The 21,753-nt window shown below is 31.2% G+C and overlaps 2 protein-coding genes and 1 long non-coding RNA gene across 3 annotated transcripts; 1 reads left to right on the top strand and 2 right to left on the bottom strand.

Annotated features, from left to right (window-relative positions):
- Positions 1-3,431: 3,431 nt before the first annotated feature.
- On the bottom strand, positions 3,432-5,588 carry LOC146925408 (uncharacterized). The gene is made up of 2 exons (XM_085710327.1): positions 5,426-5,588; positions 3,432-4,733 (listed from the first exon to the last, which is right to left on the bottom strand). Exons 1-2 carry the CDS (start codon positions 5,553-5,555, stop codon positions 3,523-3,525), a joined length of 1,341 nt encoding a protein of 446 aa, XP_085566453.1. The 5' UTR covers positions 5,556-5,588; the 3' UTR covers positions 3,432-3,522.
- Positions 5,589-9,991: 4,403 nt separating this feature from the next.
- On the bottom strand, positions 9,992-14,247 carry LOC146925407 (uncharacterized). The gene is made up of 3 exons (XR_015011037.1): positions 14,209-14,247; positions 13,825-13,892; positions 9,992-10,276 (listed from the first exon to the last, which is right to left on the bottom strand). It is a non-coding gene; the product is annotated as an uncharacterized LOC146925407 (long non-coding RNA).
- Positions 14,248-15,873: 1,626 nt separating this feature from the next.
- On the top strand, positions 15,874-17,388 carry LOC146925406 (putative F-box protein At3g21120). The gene has a single exon (XM_085711012.1). The coding sequence runs from the start codon at positions 15,979-15,981 to the stop codon at positions 17,188-17,190; it is 1,212 nt and encodes a 403-aa protein (XP_085567138.1). The 5' UTR covers positions 15,874-15,978; the 3' UTR covers positions 17,191-17,388.
- The last annotated feature ends 4,365 nt before the right edge of the window (positions 17,389-21,753 follow it).

The following is a 21,753-nucleotide window of genomic DNA, read 5'->3' as shown; positions in this document are numbered from 1 at the left end:
TCAGGCCTTAATCCTGGTTTGCAATTTATTTTCATTGCTTCGATAAAAAAATTGATTAAAGATGAAACTAAAATTAGAGAAACTTATTTCAAACATGGTTGAAAGATGCTGATCTTACATTCCTCTAACTTTCCCCAAAGATTTCTTATACATCCAAAAAATAGATTTTCCTATGGATTTTGCTTCCATTGTTATAATTATTACCTTTTACTTAATAGTATTCCCCCCCTCTCATAAAACTGGAATCAAAGTTACAAGATTCAAGGATTTTTCAGTCTCTCGCTTCTTGGTCAATTAGTTAATCTTCAATCACCTCAAAAAACACCTCCCTTTACAAATTGAGGAAAGTAACTTCTTTTGGTTCCTCATGGTTGGTGACATATTCCTTTGGATTAGACTTCTTCTCCACTCTCTAACACAATTTAGAGGAAGCCTAAACCAAGGGAATATGACACCTGTCATGAGGAACTAGGGCAGTTTCTCCCCTTGAATTATAAAGAGAGGCATTTTTTGAGGCGACGAAAGATGAAATAACTGTACAAGAAGAGAAAGGTTGAAGCATCTTTAAAAATTGTAATTTTGTCTCTTGCTTTAAGAGAAATGGAGAAGACTAGTAAAAAAAAAGTTCTAGTAGGATCATTGTCAGTATTTTTGTTTTCCATTTCCACACAGGGTCATTGAACAGAAGCATAATTCTTATTTGAATTCTGATCATTTTTCCTTATCAATCTCCACTCACCAATCATAACAATAAATAACCTAGTGTACCGAGGATATTATTTTCAGTGAGACGGAAGTTTAAACTAAAAAATTACCATGCTTGTTGAAATTTGCGGCCTAACTCATCATCATAAACCGGCTTGAAAGGTGAGGATTGCCTCCTCGAAAAACCCAAGTCCTTAGTTTATATTTTTTTCGATAATTTACATGGATAAACAAAATGTTTCTCAACACCAATAATATGTTCCTTAGTTTATTAAATCCCATGATCATGCTACTATCCGAGACATCAACAACCATTAATCAAAACCACAAGATCATGTTGCAAAATAATGCAGTTGTAGAAAAACAAAGTTGTGAAATAGAAATCATTGGTACCTTCAAAGCAAAGTTGTTTCCCACTTTGAACCATTCATGTGAATTTGTATCTATAAAGAAGTCATTGAAGATTAAGACGCATGAAAATATCTTACAACAGAAAACATAAACTAAATATCCATGCAAAAATCCAACAAAATGATAAGATAAGGAACCAATGTAACATAATTAAACAATCACCTTGAGTGTGTATTCAATAGATGCAAGTATGCAACTAACGAGACCAAATAAATTTTTCCTTTAGAGAGACAAATGCAAGTATGGAGCTTCTTCATACTTTTTCACTCAACTTCAACACTAACAATTAGAAAACAAATGCAACCCAGTCACATATCTTTCAAGAAAATGCTCTTTCTAATCATCACTTATATAAAAACAAATATTAAAAACAATTCAAAATCTGCAAACTTTAGATGCAAGCAATAATTCAAATATGGTTGAAAGATGCTGATGTTACATTCCTCAAAGATTTTTCTTTGCATTTTTCTTCCTTTGTTATAATTATTACATATACACCATAACCAAGTAGAAATTGAAATGTTTAACTTTTATTTCTTGGTTTTTTTTTTTTTGGGTATGAATATCCATTTCAACATGATCATAATGGACCCACAAAACATGAAGAATTGGATGGAGGCATCGACTATGATACCTTCGATTAAGATGTTACAATGGTTGGCGGTTAACCAGTTTAACCAACTTCACACAATCTACAACTTGCTCCTAGAGGTGCTCGTGCTTCATAGATTTGATCTCTTGTGAGTAGAAAAAATTCCAACGTAGCATAAATTTATATTTTCTAAGATTCTAACATTAAATAGGTTTATGTATTCCTTATGTTGGTCAGTTACGAAAAAAGCAAGTAACAATTAGACTTTTAACATTCTGCTTCAAGTATGTTGTTTTCAACAATTACACTAATTTCAAGCATAATCTTGTTAGAGAATAGTAAAAGTACCAATATAATGCAAATCTCACCAGCATTTTTAGAAGGTATGCCATTCTTAAGATGTTAAGTATCCTGGCATGAATCAAGCAATGCAGATTCATAATAAAGAAAATAATAATATTGCTAATGATGAGATTGAGAATCCTTTTGATTACCATTATTTTTCATGGTTTCTCTTCCACCGCCGCGATAAGAATCGCCAAGGAAAAAGGGCCAAAGAAGACAGCTATATATCGAATCAAAAGGCGAGAACTTCCCTTTAGTGAAAGGAAAATGTGGGAGGCAATGAAATTAAGTACTTAGGGAAAACAATACCATGCCTTCTTTGGAGAGGGATATAGTAAAATTTGAATGAGAAAGAAAATGGGTTTCATTGTTTGGTTGTTGAGGCCTGAGGGAGAGAAACAGTTTTATAAGAGAAAATATGGAATGAATCAAGTGGAATGGGTAAAAAATAGAGAAAATGAGGAGAGAAAATATGGAACGAGTCAAGTGGAATGGGTAAAATGTTTTTGATTTATCTTTTTTTATTTAAAATTGATCTTTTATAAAAAGCCTTAAACGAAGGAAGAAAGGAAGTGGGGAAAATGGACCAAAAGAAAACGTTTTGGAAAAACAAAGATACGAATTAGGATGAAAGAAATTAAAGACAATATGTCTTCACAAGAAAACTAGTATGAAATGAAATGAGATGAAAGTTTTATAGAGGGAAAAACAAGAAAAAACAAGTTTTAAATAAAGAGGATATCATGTAGGATAATTTGTTCTTGTAACTTATTAATTTGGTTGATTCATATCCTTATTAGAAGCTTATGTTTGAAGTTTGGTTAAAAAGTTCCAAGTATTGGAGCTATGTTTGGGTTTATGATTCTTTACATATTTTTTAAATAAAGGAAATCAAAATCAAAGGAAGAGAGGTTTCAAGGAAACCAAAGTTCATGAGTTTCAACTAGATTACTCTTTCAAATCAAAAGTATCAAAGATCGGCTTTAAAAATTCCAAGACACAATGATTAATAAATAAATAGTAGATACATTTTTAAGTTCCAAACCACAAAGCTTTTAACTAGTGTAATAGTATGGCCTAGTTCATATAGCTAGTAGCATTTATTATTTTATTTTTTTATAATAAATACAGTGGATAGGTTCATATACATTGAAGTTAAGTCCAAAATTTGGTTGAGAAATTACAAGTAGTTTAGGGGTTAGGCTAGGTTTTATCGCAACGATACTTTTGCGTTTGGTGGCTTGCTGCAATAGCTACACGTTTATACACAGAAATGACATCATGAAATTATAGAAGGAAATAAGCTTCCACAAAGAAAATAAGCTACTAAGAAGGGGGAAATTAACACTGACAGGAAATTTTAAGTACCTTAGGAGAATCAGAAAAACAATGCTCTTGTAATAATTGAAATTTTCTTCTTACATTTTTTGTGGTACAATAATTAATAATTCATTCATAAAACACAGGAATTACCATAAACTTGGAACAAACCATAAACGAAAAAGAACATCACTGTGCTTGATCGTCTCCTCAGGAAAGTACTTGATGCTGCTATCATTTAAACAAAACATCCCAAATCCTAAACTTGCCGGAGGAAATTTTCTAGGACAATGAAAAGTAATAGCAAAGTAGATACTACTACCTCTAATTAGCTCTTTATTATAACTAAATTCATCTCTTCTCATTACCATGCTTTTCCAGTTACTAACAAAAGCTACTCTGTCTTCCAGCTTCACATTCTGCCACCCAATAGGACTCTTGTTCGTGTCCAGTTTGAACACTTCAAAGCTTGTAACCTTAGGTGGCTTAGCAAATCCTGTGGTAACAATGAAACGTTCAGAGAAAACACGTTGACTTTCAATCTCAGCATTCTGCTTGAACATACAAATGTAGTATAACTCTCTTAATGATTTATCTTTGGCTAGAAAAGATCTAAATGTACTTGATCCAGATGGCCATATTCTTGGAAGTTTAACCAACACTTCAGCCTTTGGAGGTCTAATAGTGGAGTCTTCAAGATCATAAACCAATATAGAATCTGAGGATGGGTCATTTACGTACAATTTTGTACCAATAATTTCTATGTCCTCAAAATAAGTCCCCGAATCCTTATCAGGCTCAACTATAGTCCATGACTTTTCAAAGAGTTTGTAAATTGCAATATGACAATAATCACTCAATTGAATGACTAAATAACAATCAGAGCCATCACAATTTGGTGTCGAAGAGGCCACCATTTTTCTCACAAATAATATTCTATCATCGACGATGGAAGTGGTGGGAGGCATGTACAACTTTGATGGTATCGTGATTCTAACATTAGTCACTGGATTCAAAAAGAAAATATTTGCAATACCTTCTTCAGAATTGTCACTCACAATCAACCAGCCATCAACTGAGCCAAGACATTCATCAGTGCGCCTCAACAGTGATTTATTATTGCGCCTAAACCAGCCCTTAACTGAGGTAACTCTTTTTGTACTCAAAATAGGGAGTTCAGGTAAATGGCAGCAACACTTGTTTTCAATGGCATGGGAAACTCTTTTCCTAAAAGTACGGCAAACTGCTCTCAATCCAACGTAATCTTTAAGAGGCAAATGCTTCGTAATCCGTTCAAACACATCGACCGGTAGATTTGTGAATATGTTATCTTCCTTCTCGTATTTGTCGATGACAGCAACTGCATAATCATTGCCACTTGTAAGTATTAGTGGTAGTATAAAAGAAGTATAAGTTTCTTTTCAAATAAAATACTAATTTAGGTGTCAAGACACATTACTGTAACAAACGGATTCCAACTACATTGACACTTCGAAACACAACAATCATATGCAGAAGTTTGATTAATATTATACTAGTAATAAAGAGAACAAATACAATTCAGAACGCTAAGAAAAAGAAAGTCTAAAAAATAAGATCCTCACCACTAATGAAACTTACATAAATTAAAACAAAAAAGTGTAAGTAACCATAACCAGAACGCTCACACTAAGCCAGTGCATTCTCTTATTTAATAGCAATGTTGTGACATCACAATGACTGCAATCCGTAACACAATCATGACTATCAAAATCCATATTGAAATAAGAAATATAACTAATATCTGTCGAGACTACGTCAACACTTCAAAGCCAACTATCATACGCAAAAATATAAATAATATCGTAGTAATTAAGAGAACAATTATAACTCAAAAGACTATGAAGAAGAAAATGTGAAAAATAACATCCACGTCACTATTGAGAGAACCAAACCGAAATATGATTAATTATCACGTCATATTTGAGACTAGAATAGAAGTATGATTAATTATCACGTCATATTTGTGAGAACTATGACAAAAAAAACATAAAAATCATAGATTAGACTTACAAGATTTACAGCGATCGGTCACGCTGAGTAGCTCCACTACTACCAAACCGAAAATTAAGAACGGAATAACAACAGATAACAATCTGAGTAGCTCCACTATGAATCCAAAAGTTATGATTGGAAGAACCATTATTAACAAATTAAGTTCCTGTATTAATCTGTGATTCTATTAAATCTGCGACAAATAGTGTGGTAAAGGAGTTTGTTGGAATGGACATCATAGTGAAAGTAGGATATTTTTAGAATGTAATGAAATTCAAAATAAAAGATTGATGATGTGGAACAATATGGTTGTGGGAGTGTAAGAGAGTGGTTGACCATATCATTCATCTTAGAAATTTATATCATGTTAAAGGTATTTGTTCATTTTTGTGGTGTAATCAATTTTTTTTTATGTCACTAGAAATTTTCTTAATTGAATAGTAAACAATAATTTTTTGAATATGAGTTGTATATTTACACTCTAGCAATGTTTTAAAAACCGGAACCCACAGTTGAATTGATTCAGAATCTATTCGGTTCGGTCGAGCCATATACATCAAAAGTCTTATAAATTATGATTTGTAATAATCATCTATGATTTTTCTACCAAATTCATTTTTATTTTTGTTTATGTTTTACTTATCTGATTCATATGTGGTTCAACTGATTAAACCATGACTTAGTGGACTCGCCCGTTTAATCTCCGATTCAGCTTTTAAAACATTGCTCTATAGTTATTTATTTGTAGAAGACAGTATGAAAACGGTGATATACCAAGAGTCTGTTTTACAAGAACAATAAACTAACTTATAACCTATTAGTTTGTATGACTAAAAATACATGTTTGGTAAATGTCTTTTTATCACAAGATTATAGCTTTTTTCACTAGCCTATCACTTAGTTTTTAAATGCTATTTCAAATAAAGCATGAGTTTATATCTCAACATTTTTTCTTTCGTGTTTACCCTTATTATTTTATTTAAAATGAATTTTTATTATATATAAAATATTCTACTTTAAAATAAAATAAATATGTTTTACGTACAAAGATATGAAAGATCACATATGTTACTTAAAAAAAGGAAAAAGAATATAAAGTATAGATACTAAAATGAAAATAAATGTATAATAAAATTTAATATCAAGGGATGACGCCTGAATCTAAGGCACAATTCAGCTTAAAGAGCATTTAAAAAAGTATTTACATTTATTTAACTCTAAAGATAGAAGTATGTGTCACATTTTAAATATGTAAAAATGGGTAAGTTTCTTGACACAAAAAATTGCAATAAATAAATAAATTAAATAAAGGTTTCGATTTGGTACTCGAGGTAAGTTAAATTATGTACTTGTAACTTAAGAGTCGGTTTGGCAAGAGTTAGTCTGACAAGATTAATAAGATAACATTTTAACGGAGAGTTTTTTAATTAACAAAGAGCTTAATCTATTAAGAACCTCCATGAAGAAAAAATGAGTATCTATTAGTGGGAGCGGTTATGGTGCATAAGGAAATCCTTATGCACCGTGCATAAGTCCCCGCACATTAACCATTTTGCAGTGGAAATAGTTTCTGTGAGTTGGACTACAAAACCATTTTGCAGTGAAAATGGTTTCTATGAGTTGGACTCCAAAACCATTTTGTTGTGAAAATGGTTTCTAAGAGTTGTACTCCAAAACCATTAGATGTACTTAATGGTTTCCTTGATTTTTCCAAAACCATTAGATGTACTCTATTAGTTACCAGTAATTATATAAGGACATTCTCTCTTTAGCAACCAACTGTACACAATAAAAAATGACAAAAAGTAGATAAGAGTTGCTTCCAGAATCTCAAACTCATATTCTTTCTTTTTTTCACTTTCTTTTTATTTATTTCTAAATGCACATAATAAAGTACATACTAGTGGCCCTATTTAAGGACTTTTGTTTTACTACTATTGTCGTTATTGAATCCTTAATAAGTACTTTTATAAAAAAATTATAAATAAATTATTTGTACACGCAAGACCCATTTAAAGATTCGTTTTAGTTTACTTTTATTGTGGATGCTTTATAGCTTTTAAATGTATTTCATATTAAAAGTATTTTTGTCATTTCGTGGTAAAATCAATTTTTTGTGTGTGATTAGAAATTTTCTTAATTCATTAAATAAAAAACAATTGTATTACTCCTAAAAAAAACAATTGTATTATATATGAATTGTATCTTTTATTGATAGTTTTAACTATGTTTTAAGAATCAGACCGGACCAACATATTGAATTGATCGAACCGGTAATTGGAGTCTATCTGGTTCGGTCATGCCATATAATTTAGAGGTCTTTTAAAATTAAAATTTGTATTAATCATCTATGATTTTTATACTATATTTATTATTATTCTAAGTCAAAAATTCAAAATTCGGCTTTTTTTTTTAATAAAATTGTATCTTTTATCAATTATTTTTCCCTATGTTTTAAGAATCATAACAGACCGATAGATTGAATTGATTGAACCAGTAACCGGAGTCTATCCGGTTCGGCCAGGCCATATACATTTGGTTATAAGTTTGTATGACTAAAAAGATATGTTTAGTAACTGTTTTACATGCATAGATCCTAACGGGTGTCACTTTTTAAAATAAGTAAAATTGGGTGAGTATTTTTGACACAAAATTGCAAAACGAAAAAAGAAAACAGGTGTCAATATGATTTATAGATGATTGAGATTCTGAGTTATTGCATGCATGCATTTGATTTACATTTATTAGACCATATACCCAATGGGGGAAGTTTAACTACCTAGTAGGAAGAGTAACATTAATATGCACGCTTTCTGCGCGGGTCCTACTCCTTTTAACCATCATTTTTTGAAGAAAAGTACTCCTGGCCTTTTAACTATTGACTGTAATGATATTGAGTTATTGATAGATCGATGATATCAAGTAATTCGTGAGATCCATTTAGTGAGTTTTTTTAGTGCTGAGTTGGAGGGATATATTGCAAAGAGCCTTTGGAGGTGGTGGATGAGATCAAAGAGTGTTCAGGAAGTGGAGTTTGAGTAGGTTGGATCCGTCTTGTTATGTACTTTTTGCTGCTGATCGCCTAGCCTCTGCTGTTTGAATTTTGAGCTGAATGGATGGACCTGTTTTGGTCACCGGTGTCTGTGGTTTGTTTTTGTTCTATTTCGAGTTGTTGTTCTGTTTGCGCTTGTTTGGATCCTATTTGTGTTATTTTAGCACGCAGTAGCGATTTTTTTTTTCTATTTCCCTTTGTTGGGGTTTGTTTGCTTTCGAGTTTGTGGCTGAACTGGATCCTGGCTTTCTTGTAATTCTCTTCGGTTTTCTTCTTCACTTCTTGTTTAGGGGAATGGCTTTATGAGTGAGTTTTGAAGTTTTCGTGGACGTTTGAGAAGGGAGGAATGACGCTGCATTGGAGATGGAAGTGCATGCTGACTCCTGATTGGAAAAAAACTACGGCAGACACAAGGCTTAGTGTAAGATAACACCTTGCTTATCATTTTTAAGTCCTTTTTTGATACAAGTAATTTCAATCACCCTCACTTGTATATGTTTCGAGTTTACCGGTTTTGTTCATTACGGTTGTTATATTATGCTCTGTGAGAAATCATTGTTTAGAGAATGATTAATAAGCATTCTTGTTACCTGTCCTCAATTCTAATCTGGAGAGAAGGTTCGAACGTAGCTAAAACTAAATTTTGAAAATATTTAATTCTTCTTTAATCCCGTTGTTTTCAATCTCCACCCTTTAGTTGTCACCTGTGGTTGATATTTGATATTTTAATTTTCCATTTGCTAAATGAGCTTTACAATGATGATAATAAGTTGAGTAACCAACTAATTCTTCAATCTTGAGAGTTTCAACTCTAACGCATAAGTGCTGGCTCACAAGGGACAAATCTTGCACAATTATATTCGACGATTTTTTTTCGTATTAATATTTGCAGTAAAAAATGTACATTGTTCGATACATTTTCTGCGAGTGAGTGTAACTTTATTAGCACTATGGAAAATTTCAATTACAGTTGGACTAAACATAACCTAATGCCAAGGTGGTTGAAAAAATATTGTTGTGTACTTGTGCAATCAACACATCTTACTTTGTTACATAAACTTTGAATATGACTTTAGTGTACTTCTGCAATCAACACATCTTACTTTCGTACATACACTAAGTGGCTTATAAGAGGATATGCTCATTTATTTTCCCCTTTGTAAATCATGTCTTGTCTGGTCATATATTTTTGTCTCCTATAACTGGGACATAAATAAGTGTCTATTGTAGAGTTGACAGTTGAGTTATATCAGCAGATCATTACCAAAGATGAAAAATAAAATTTCTTTCATCACAGAAAGTAAGAAAATGTATTTTTAATCTCACCATTAAGTTAAGTCTTAAACACAAGGAAATTAGGCTCTTTTCATTTGGAACAAAATCAAGGCAAAAATCTCTCACTTTTTAAAATCTTGCATGATTTGGAATATAGTCAGTAGTTATATACCTCCTTCATTTTCTTTAGTTTTGAACATCATAGTTGAGCATGTTTATTTATATCCATTTATAGTAAGAAATTGAGAAGACAAAGGTAGAAGCTTGAGATGACACCGCAACATAATTGAGATTTAGTAACAATTAAAAAATGTAACGAAATCAAGAAAAATGTTACTAATTAAATTTAGTAACATTTGAACAATTGTTAGGTAAAGCCCGTGTTACTAAAGAGTTCTAGTAATCTCTTTTTCCACAAAAATTATTAAAAAAAAAAAAAAAACTAGCCATGAGAGGATCTAAGCAAGCTAATGTAACAAAAATCAGCTTGGCTTGCAACACCATCTTTCATAGCTTCACTTGAAGCAACAAAAATCTTCTAGCTGCAAGTATTTAGAAGGTATGTGAGAACAAAAACAAAATAAAAGTAAATTTGAGGTATAAATGATAGAACCAAATCCAATAATCTCTAAAACATTGAGATATAAAGATGGAGCAGAATTTACCTTTACTAAAGATGAAGCAAGCAACAAAATCCTATTGATTTAACCAGCCAACATATATTTTCTATCTTCCATCCATTATTACTTTTTAACTCATGATTGTTATCACCATTTGAGGTACGTATAGATTTACTATGAACTTTTTAGAGGTATTTTATGGTATCTATCTACTTTTTACAAGAGACATCACTTAATATAGTACGTATATCTTGTAGACTACATGATGGACTCAAACGAGCATGGTATGTTTTTTGTGTGTGGTACTGAATCATTAAGGATTTAGTGTTTTTTCTACATATTAGATATGTACCCAATTGTATGAAGAACAAAAATGCACCAAAAATTAATTCTAGAATTTGTAATCTACTATAACTGTTTCTTGCTTATGAGGGTCACTGTTCTCCAGCTGTTGCTCTAGCATTAACATTACCCAACTTGTAATAAGAATAATATAAATGAATGGCATAATTGGAAGATAAATAGTCAACCCAAAATCATGTAACCCTTCAATATATAGGTATCGGTTACAACTTTAAGACATTTATTTGTTTTATTATAATGTATCATACATTGTGAAATTGGTAACTCAAACGAAAATAAAGAATTTTTGTGAAATTAAAACATTCATGAATCAAAATAATCAACCACAATCCATTTCTCGATTCCTTTGCTTCATTCCAATCGTCGGCGTACCCAGCCTTAGAATTTGCATTTATGGATATGATTTGGATTTATTCATTTCTACTAGGTCCATGACTGTTGTGTTCATGAGGATTGGTTTTGTTATCCAAAAAGGTCTAGCGGCGCAGCTTGTTGCCCGCTTGCCTTCTATTCAAGTGTAAATAATGGTTTATATATATATATATATATATATATATATATATATATATATATATATATATATTGAAGTTGTGTTTTGAATTAAAAAAAATTAGTATACAATTAAGACTTTTATAAATGGCCATATATTCTTAATGTTCAATGGTTATGGAAATGGATTTTTAATTGAGGCATACATTTGTGTATGAATGTTCTTATGTATAAGAGGTTACTTCTACCCTAATGAAGAATATAAAGATAACATAAAAATATAAGTCATTTTATTTTTGTCAAAAAAAAAGTTGTTTCATTAATCAATATCTCATCACATGTTGATTTTAATTTTTCCAGGTGTAAGTCGTTTCAAAGTGCTAAGGTCATATCACAGTCAAAGTTTAGTTTAGGGTTTATTCCCAATATTGTATTTTTCAAAAGTATTTTTATATAACTTTGTAAATGCTACTTGTAATGCTAGATGTCTTAAATTGTTGTTAATGGGATTTTCAAGTTAAAATTCTAAAATATAATATAATATAAATTACATAATACCCATGCACACACATAACTTTATAATTTAGCTGCTAGATATCGAGAAGACTTTTAAAAGAAAAATATTCCCTCAAAAAAAAAAAAAAATTTGTCGATCAAACTGTAGTGGAATTAAAAATGAAGCGTAAAATTTATTAACAAAAGTGAACCACCTGTTGTTGAATAATTTTTCACATTTACAATAGATCCCTATGTATCCTTAAAATTAAGTTATTAGCTATCAAAATAAACAAAAAATCAATCTTTTCCTAAAACTTTTATTCCGCGGAGGTAATGTACTTCTTCCAATTATTTTCCCTAATCACAACATTATGGTTGCCTAAAACATGAACATTAAATCTTACACTAAGGTTTTGGTTAACGTCAACACCATTAACCACACGTGGCAAATTGGTTCTGCTCTAATGAATGATTAGATGCTGGTTAGACACACATCAAATCAAGAAGATTTACACTCTAAACGAATGTTGAGCTTGAATGGAGCTAAGAATTATAGTGATTCTGCTGTTTGGTGGAATAACATTTCTCCACCAGGCAGCAAAATCAAAACAACTCTTAGCCCTGATGCTCAACTTCCCTTTAAAGTGCAAATTTTGTTGATTTAAGGCATGCCCAACAAGCAACTGTTCCTTCATTATAGCAGAACAGACTTGGCATGTGTGGTTAACAGTAACAATGTTAACTGAACCTTAACAAGAGTATTAGAGGTCTGAGTTCAGTGTTGGTAAGTCTACGCAGTTTGCGTCGACTTTTTTGTTCATGTTTCCAGGGTAGAACATGTATGGGATTAAAAGGTAGAGCATGATGAGGATGGTTGAAGAAGAAGAAGAAAAAGAAAATTGTTTGTGAATCCATTGAGATGTTGAAAATATAATTAATAAGAAGAGAAAGTGTAATTAAGCCTTTTATTAAAATTAATAACTATATCTACAGAGAGACGATGAATCAATGTTTATAGAGAGATGAAGAATAAGTACTTGTGGAGAAAAGATGAATGATGATTTATGATTCAAGGAACTTGCTGAACTCAAACTTCTAACGCTAGTAGATTGCAACCTAGATATAGAATAAAGGGTAGTTATGGATGTTAGTTACTTGATTGGTTAGAGAGTATCATGTATGAATACAAGAATACATGGATAGAGGAGGATTATTATTGAATATTGTGAAGATTTGGCGAAAACTGCCCTTGCTTTATGTAAAACGGAAACCATGGCAAAGAAAAGAGAGAAGAGAGAATCCTAACAAGATGGCCAAAATAATAGCACTATATGGCCAAAGTAATAGAAAAACAAATACTTTTTTTTGAAATGAAAATGTAAGAAATAAATTCAATCAGATGTAATCACATGTCTCGTCTCAGTGTTGGATCGGTAACAAAAACTAAAAATGCCTTCAATCAAGTGTCCATGCATGTCAGACAGTGAAATTAAATCAGAGGTATATGTAGAGTACTCCTATAGATTTTTATGAATTGAATATAAAGCATATGTGATTAGAAGAGCTTTATGAATGTTCTTCCATACATAGAAGGAAAATAAAAAATACACTCACAGAAAATCAAGATTTGTCATAAAATAGAGAAATTTGATAAAAATAAAAACAAAAACCTTTCAAAAATAACACACGACAATGACCAACTCATTATAGCAGCAGCCAAGGTAGGTTCAAGCATTTTAAAGACGCAAACTAATCAATTTTTTCTCTATGTTTTCTTCATCTGCAAAAACATAGACAAAAAAATATGTCGACAGAAACCAATAATCGTGAAACTTTCAACCTTTTTAACCAAGGATGAAGATTTTTTTATTATTTATTTATTTTTTGAACAAGACCAAGGATGAAGGAAGCTTATGTTTATATCCCATATGAACTTGAAAAAAAATTAACTTCTATGTTGTAATATATTGCATATATATAAGCAATAATTAAATGTTAATGACAATAAACAAGAGATATATCAAGTAAACAAAATGTACTTGTCATCTGGTATGTCACTCAATTTTGAAGATGATCAGAAAACATGATTTCAGATAGCAATAGAATATGAAATTACTCACTTCCCTGTTGCTTTTGTATGCTTCTTATCTCCTAGTGGAATTTCACAGTAGATATATGGTGAATGTCACTGTTATTTAAATGGACAAATAATAATAAATATCAAGAAAATATCAAATCAAGAAACAATTTGATGATATGAATCTTTTGCATTTATTGAATCATCTCTAATAATCACATGAACTTTATCAATCATAATTGATATATGAAAAACATTTTGGCAATACCTCTTTTGGCCTATAGTAAACTTGGGATGAAGTCCTAACACAACTCTAATTTAGATCAATTTTACTTTTCAAGTTTCACCATTAATGTTGAAAAAATTAGACATAAAATTATCAGGTAAAAAAACAATCAATAAATATATTAAGTAAAAAGCCACTTACGTAGCACCGCATGAAAGGAACTTCAGTGTTATTCTCTTTCACTCTGTGGTGGCTCCAACCCACACACTTCCAATATATAGACACGTAACAGAAAATGCTATTCTAGTGGAAATAGAAATAGAAAATCCTGTTATATAGGATTGACCAAGTAATTACAAACGTTCTATTTGACCAAGCAACAAAACCACAATAATGTGCATAATAAATATTAATATTCTGACCAAAAAAAAAAATATTAATATTATTAATTAATAACAGTTTTTTTTGGGGGAATTAATAACAGTGATATTTGTTCTTAATATATATACATAAATTGTATTTATAACTATAAAATGAATTCCTCTAAAAAATATTAAAATAAAATAATATAAAATATTTTACAATCCCCCGCAATTTATTTTATACATAAATAGTGTTATTTAAAGCGTGAAACAACAATGTATAAGCACTGGTGTCTTTTGGAGTATGAACTAAACATTTAGCAAATAATATTTGACCCACTTGAATGTCGATGAAATCATAACCTCTATGAACCTCATTCCAATTGTGAATCAGGAATTTCTTCCGTCTCGTCCAAAGTTGTTCAAAGTCAAGTGGTGCATTTTAGCCTTCCACCTCCATCCGAATGTCATAAAAATCTCTGCGTCTGTCAAGCTTTCATATAGATTAATATAGATTAATATAGATTAACCTATCAAGTGTACACTACAGTAAATAAAGTACACCATTCGTTCTTGAGCTATAGATTAATTCATCAAACATAAATATTAGATGGGTGCACCTTCCTAAACATGTCTTGAACCACACTTTTAACCTCCCCTCTACACATTTTAGAAGATGTTATGAACATTTCCCAGATCGAGAAAATCCCAACATATCAATAATTCACCGTACAAATAGTATACGTGCCACGCTTTAGAGATTAAATTGAAAAGTAATGTAAATTTGAAAACTAATATAAAAGAACATGTTAATATTTTTGATATCTCAAATTGGTTGTGAAATGAACCAAAAAGACATAATTCGTAAACAGAAAGGTATAATTAAGGTTCAGATTCAATACGAATATCCAATAGTTGCACCATAAGCAAGAAAAGATTAATTATAGTCGTATTGATATTGCAAGTCGCTGATAAAATTTTCCAAATGTAAGCTATATTTTCGAAAGAGTAAGTTACTTCTAAATTAAGTTTTTTTTTTTTGCTTTTGACAAATCTAAATTAAGTTTCTTAGCTTTTTAAGTTTTTTTTTTTTTTTGACAAATCTAAATTAAGTTTCTTAGCTTTTTACATTGAAATTAAAAAAAAAAACGAATATTTTTAATCTTAATTTACTTTTTATATAGAAAAAATATTTTAAAATACCTTCTCAATTAAAGTTTATTTGTTTACTTTTCAATTAAGTTATGGCCAAATGATAATACCTTCATCAAATATTTTTTTTTTTTATCGATCTGCCTGATCCCTTTTACCACTTCTTTTTTTTTTTTTTTTGAAGGAAGATCCTTTTACCACGTATAATATTGATTTTCCTTTCATATATAGAAAAATATTTGAAAATACCTTCTCAATTAAGTTTGTCCCGTTACTTCTCAATTAAGTATACTCAGGGAAAACCATCTTTAAATACCTTAATCAAATATTGATTTTTTTTTTTATATATCCAAATCCCAACAAACAACTCCAAAAAAAAAAAATCGCAATTAACAATCCTTTTGCGTTTGAGATCGCTTAATTTCATTTGCATCCGCTTTCAGATTCCAATTTGCAAATGGGGAGAAACCAGTCCCATATACCTGACGATCTTTTCAACTCTGTTCTCTCAAGACTACCTATCAAATCTTTGAAGAGGTTTGGATGTGTACGCAAATCATGGTCGCTTTTATTTGATAACCCATATTTCATGACTATGTTTCGCAATAATCTCTTAACAAAGGATCATCCTTATTATCATGATGTGTCTTTTCTACTACATCAAACATTTATTCCCTTTGATGGTCATTACGTCGATGAAACATTTGATTTGTATTCTGTTGCTGGTGAGAGGTTTGAGAATAGGGTCAAATTAGACTGGCCAAATGTCAAATTAGATCCTGTATATCGGTATAAAACAGAGTATGATTCTGGTTTTAATATTTTAGGTTCCGGTAGTGTTCATGGAACTCTCTGTCTGTTTTGTGCATCCCGGGTGAATATTTTATTGTGGAATCCATCTACTAAGGAAATTAAACTCATTCCTCCCAGCCCTTTTGATTCTGAACCTAATTGCGATGTTTTTGTTATTCATCATGCATTTGGTTATGATTTTGTCAACAACGACTATAAAGTGATGCGCCAAGGATCAGTTGTTGACGAAACTAATTACGAAAATAATTACAACCCCTATATATGGGAGATATATAGTCTAACAAACAACTCTTGGACAAAACTTGATGTCGATATGCAAAATGAGCCTATGCGTGGTGAAGACCAATTGTATATAGATGGACTCTCACACTGGATGTGTAAAGGTGAAACAAATAATGAAACACATTTGTTGTCATTTGATTGGAGCAATGAGGTTTTCCTTACCACACCCATACCTTCAGACATGGATGATAGTTTTGATTGTTATTCGGTGTGGAGACATTTGGTGCTATTAAATGGGTCTATTGCTTTCATCTTAAATTACAAAGAGACGGGTACATTTCACATTTCAATTTTAGGTGAACTTGGTGTAAAGAAATCATGGACTAAGATCTTCATTTTAGGGCCCTTACCTTGCCTGAAGTATCCTATTGGAGCCGGAAAGAAGGGTAATATGTTGTTCAGCAAAAAAGACGACGATGGTGGACTAGTTTGGTTTGATTTAAATACCCAAATGATTGAGGAGCTTGATTTAAATACCAAAAAACACGATGACCGTTTCATGGATATATTTTCTTATTTTAAGATATTAATACATAAAGGAAGCATTCTTCCATTTGAAGGAGCAAACATTTAACTCTTTTCTTCTTACTTTCACCACAGAGGTATATGATTGTGGTTATTAAAATTCTTTGCCTCTTTTGAATTTATTCTCGTTCTATCCGCAAAGGATATGATTTCACTTTCAATTGTAAGAATGATCTATTGTTTTTATTGAATGGTCTTCAGCTTTTATATATTAGGAGCTTACATTTGATATATTAATCTAATGAGCTTGAATTTCCTTACTTTCTACTTGCAATATCTATACAATTACGCTGGAAGGATCGATTCTTGCTTATCGAGTCAATATTTTTCTGCTGCACTATCTCTGAAACTAGTCTTTTCTTTAGTTAGACTGAGTGAAATTAAAGTTTAAACTCACAAATTTAATCTGTTTTGTGAGATCTACCTGCTATTTGTTTGGCATGTTCAAATCTGAACTTTACTTTACTGTTTACGAATTATGACAGGCCTATATTTGGTTTCTTTCACAACCGTTTGATAATATATCTTACGCTAGCGAGTTCTGATATACTAAATTTCAATTTATATACTTCTTGAACGTCGTTCATTTCTGCAGTGTGTATATATAGTTAAGATACAATTAAGATTTTCTGTAGTCTATGTTTTCCTAATTTATTCTTTTTGCTCAAATTTGGAGCTACGGACCATAATCTCCTACTGTCAACGATGAAATTGTGATGTCTAGTTTGAAGTTTCTCAATTTTTGCAAATATTTTTCATTAAAAAAATGAGCCTATGTGTAGTTATTTTTCCTTCAACATACTCTTCTTCACATTATTACATTATTCCACACCAAAATCAATCCACAGAGTTGTTAAAAATAGTGGTTTTATTGACAATAATGTCAATGTCAACAGTAACACTTCCTTTGATAATGTTTCCCTTATGTCATATTTTGGTCTATGATGGAAACTAATTGGTATGACTTAGAAGGTTTGCAATCTCCTAAATATGTTGACCAGATGTTGTTAAGTGCTTCTTTCTTCTTTGATATTAATTCATCGCATAATTGATGATCTTTATGAAGAAAGTAACATTCGTTTGTGGAACATTTTCTGAAGAAAACTCAAATCTTTTTTTTTTTCAAATTAAATTAAATTTCTATTTTCTTCAGTGTATCAAGTATAGGAAGATAGTTGAATCAGTGGTGTCAATAAAGTGTGAATGGCTTATTTACAGCTTCGTTTCTGGTTATTATATAATCACAAATGGTATGCTACTAATAATTTTCCTGAACCTCCCATAATATTTTTTTTTTGAACCTTGTTGATGAATATGAACCTTTCCTTGGGATATTATGAATACCATATATAGTTCAGAAAAATATTAAATGACGAAAGAACGTTTTGAGTTAACATACAACTTAAAAAGTCATCTATCATTGAATTTGAAAGTTAGTCGGTGACTCGGATAATAGTTCCCAATAGTAATTGGAATTCTGTTTAATACCTCCCTATTTCAATATAAACACATGTTATATGAACAATTAAGAACTCTGTTTTGACCATTATCTACTATTTTCTAAATGACAAATACAATACATCATGAGAGTGGGAAAACAAAAGTAGACGAACTAAAGTAGACGTACTAAACTAAATATCTCCACACTCTATCACGCTTCAGCTCTTGGACATCCCTCGTCTGAGTAGGGATGCAGTTACTCATCGAATGATGTGTGCTCATTCTAATATCAATCATAGAGTGGTTTTCTGAAATATCAATTATAGTGTCAAAATTATATAGTGTCAAAATTATCAAGGTGGACTGCTCACTTATTTACAGAAGGTGCAGCGATCCTATGGAAGATTTTTTACATGTGTTGCGAGACTGTCCCATAGAAATAACCTTTGAATGTTGCATATATAATTGGATTTAAATAATTAATATTTTAAAAATACTATTACTATTTTTTTATATCATTGTTATAGATAATCAGTATAGAATTATTATTCTCTCTCTCAAGAATTATTTTAACCGCTTTTCCACTTTTTCGGGTCAAAGGGTGAATTTTCTCATCAAAACTCATGGCTCACTCATTTTTTTCATCTTGAAACAGTCATATACGTAGCTTTTTTAATTTTAGTAGCTTTAAACTATTTATGCTACAGAAAAATCCACACTTCCAAGAATTCCAATACACCCAAGGCCACAAAACTCACAAACCATAAGGAAAACTGAATGCAACATGCCACACTAGAAGAAAAACCGAAATCTACAGCAGACTCGCAACATTGCATCCACACATGTTTATTCTTGTAGATATGTCTGAGACGTGTCTAAGGTGTCTCGAAACAAAAAAAAATGTTGGGACACCTGTCTGAGTTGTCCGACACGTGTTGTGTGAGTATCATACAAGTGTTGGACAATGATCCAAGGAGTGTCGACGGAAAGACTAAGAAAAAAATTTGGGTCACCGGTCTGAGTTGGTCGAACACGTGTCGTACGAGTGTCGGACACTGCAACACGCCTAATCATAGAGGTGTTCATGCTTGATAGATCATGACATAGCAAAATATTGCAACAATGTTTGCTATGACATATTTTGTACTAATTGGTGTGGTCATAATAAAAAATTTAATTTTTGTCATTTACACTATTGAATCCGCTCTTTCAAGCTTGGCAAGGCCAATTTTGTCATGATCAATTATATCAATGGTTGTTTGATTCCGAATTGTCAGATTGATAGCGGAGCTACTCAAATTGATATCAATGGTTATTCCATTCCAAATTTTCAGATTGATAGCTTGAGTACAAAAAGAGTTAGCTCTGTTAAGGGCTGGTTTAGGCGCAATAATAAATCACTGTTGAGGCACACTAAACAATGTCTTGGCTCAGTTGATGGCTGGTTGATTGTGAGTGACAATTCTGAAGAAGGTTTTGCAAAAATTTTCTTTTCGAATCCAGTGACTGATGTTAGAATCACGATACCATCAAAGTTGTGCTTGCCTCCCACCTCTTCTTCCCTCATCGATACAAGAAAATTATCTTTGAGAAAAATGGTGGCCTCTTCGACATCAAATTGTGATGGTTCTGATTGTTATTTAGTCGTTCTTTTGAGTGATTATTGTCACATTGCAATTTACAAACTCTTTGAAAAGTCATGGACTATGGTTGAGCTAGATAAGGATTCAAGGACTTATTTTGAGGACATAGAATTTATTGGGATGTTTTGTTTGCACGATAGCAGTATCAAGTACTTTCCTAAGGAGACGATAAAGCATAGTGATGTTCTTTTTCCTTTATGGTCTGTACCAAGTTTATGGTAATTCCAGTGTTTAATGAATATTTTATTGATTATTGTACCACAAAAAATGTAAGAAGAAAAATTCAATTATTACAAGAGCTTTATTTTTCTGATTCTCCCAAGGTACCAGAATTTCATGTCAGAGGTAATTTCCCCCTTTTTAATAGCTTATTTTCCTTGTGGAAGCTTATTTCCTTCTATAATTTCATAATGTCATTATTGAAGTTTATATCTCCTTGAGCACTAGTTTATCAAACTGTGGTATGGAATGGTTTTCAAACTGTTCTGAATTGGATTTTGAACTGGTTTATATCGCTTCAAAAATGGTGTTTATTAACTAGACCATGCAGCATATAACTAACAGTTGACAAAAATTCACATCACATTTGAATATTAAAACCAGTTCATGTAAAATATATACGTAGTTAGAATTCAAACTCTAGTAAACAAGCATGACCTTACCATTAAATTCCGAAAATCCTGAGATCAATATAGCATGTAAACTCCATAGAAATTTTAAAATATATAGCAATATAAGATATACAAATCAACTTGCTAACTGGAGTTATGATATAAAAACTTAGATTTGTATGATCAATCGACTAATTCTCTTGTTCCTTGTTTGCACTCTAATGCTTGATGAGTTTCCCCACTCCACATGTAAGTTCAATGTAGTTTTTATTTTTGGTTTCCTTTTATCTCCATTTCTATTCAAAATTAAAATAAATTAAAGAGACACCCTATCTAATTTATAATTTCGTAACGTTCTTTGAATGTATAAGTGTATTAGAGAAAACGCAGATAAATTCTATTTTCAAATTCACTTAAGAGAGGAATAGAAACCGCAGGAAGCCAAATTGGCAGAAAGAAGAGTATTACAGGATACAGAGAATGATTCCAGAACTACTAAGAGCACTCAATTACTTGCTACTCAAGTTACTTAGCCTTAGTTTAGTTTGCTGCTATTCAGCCTATAGAGCTTACTGTGTTCTATCAGTTTGTATATAAATAGACTCTGTATCATATCATTAATCAATAATAACAATTCATTTTTCTTTTTTCACTCTTTCATAATAAAGAGCAAAATTGCTTAGATGAAGATATAAAGGAGGTAGAAAGAAACCATTCACATTGGACTGACTCGGCCTTTTCAATTCGAGTTTTCAAAAGATGCATATAGAGTTGTGGATTCTACCGACACATCTTTCGGTGGAACAGGGTCGTTCCTAACATTTTATGGGCCTTAGGCCAAGTTTGAAAAAATAATAGTACTATTTTTTTTATATCATTGTTAAAGATAGTCGGTACAGAATTATTAAGAAAATCTAT

Source organism: Medicago sativa, chromosome 5 (genome assembly GCF_051527215.1).
Source record: "Medicago sativa cultivar Bolivia chromosome 5, Bolivia_mono, whole genome shotgun sequence".
Lineage (NCBI taxonomy): Eukaryota > Viridiplantae > Streptophyta > Magnoliopsida > Fabales > Fabaceae > Medicago > Medicago sativa.
Note: the sequence above shows the minus strand (reverse complement) of the source record. Positions and strands in the feature narration are given on the sequence as shown.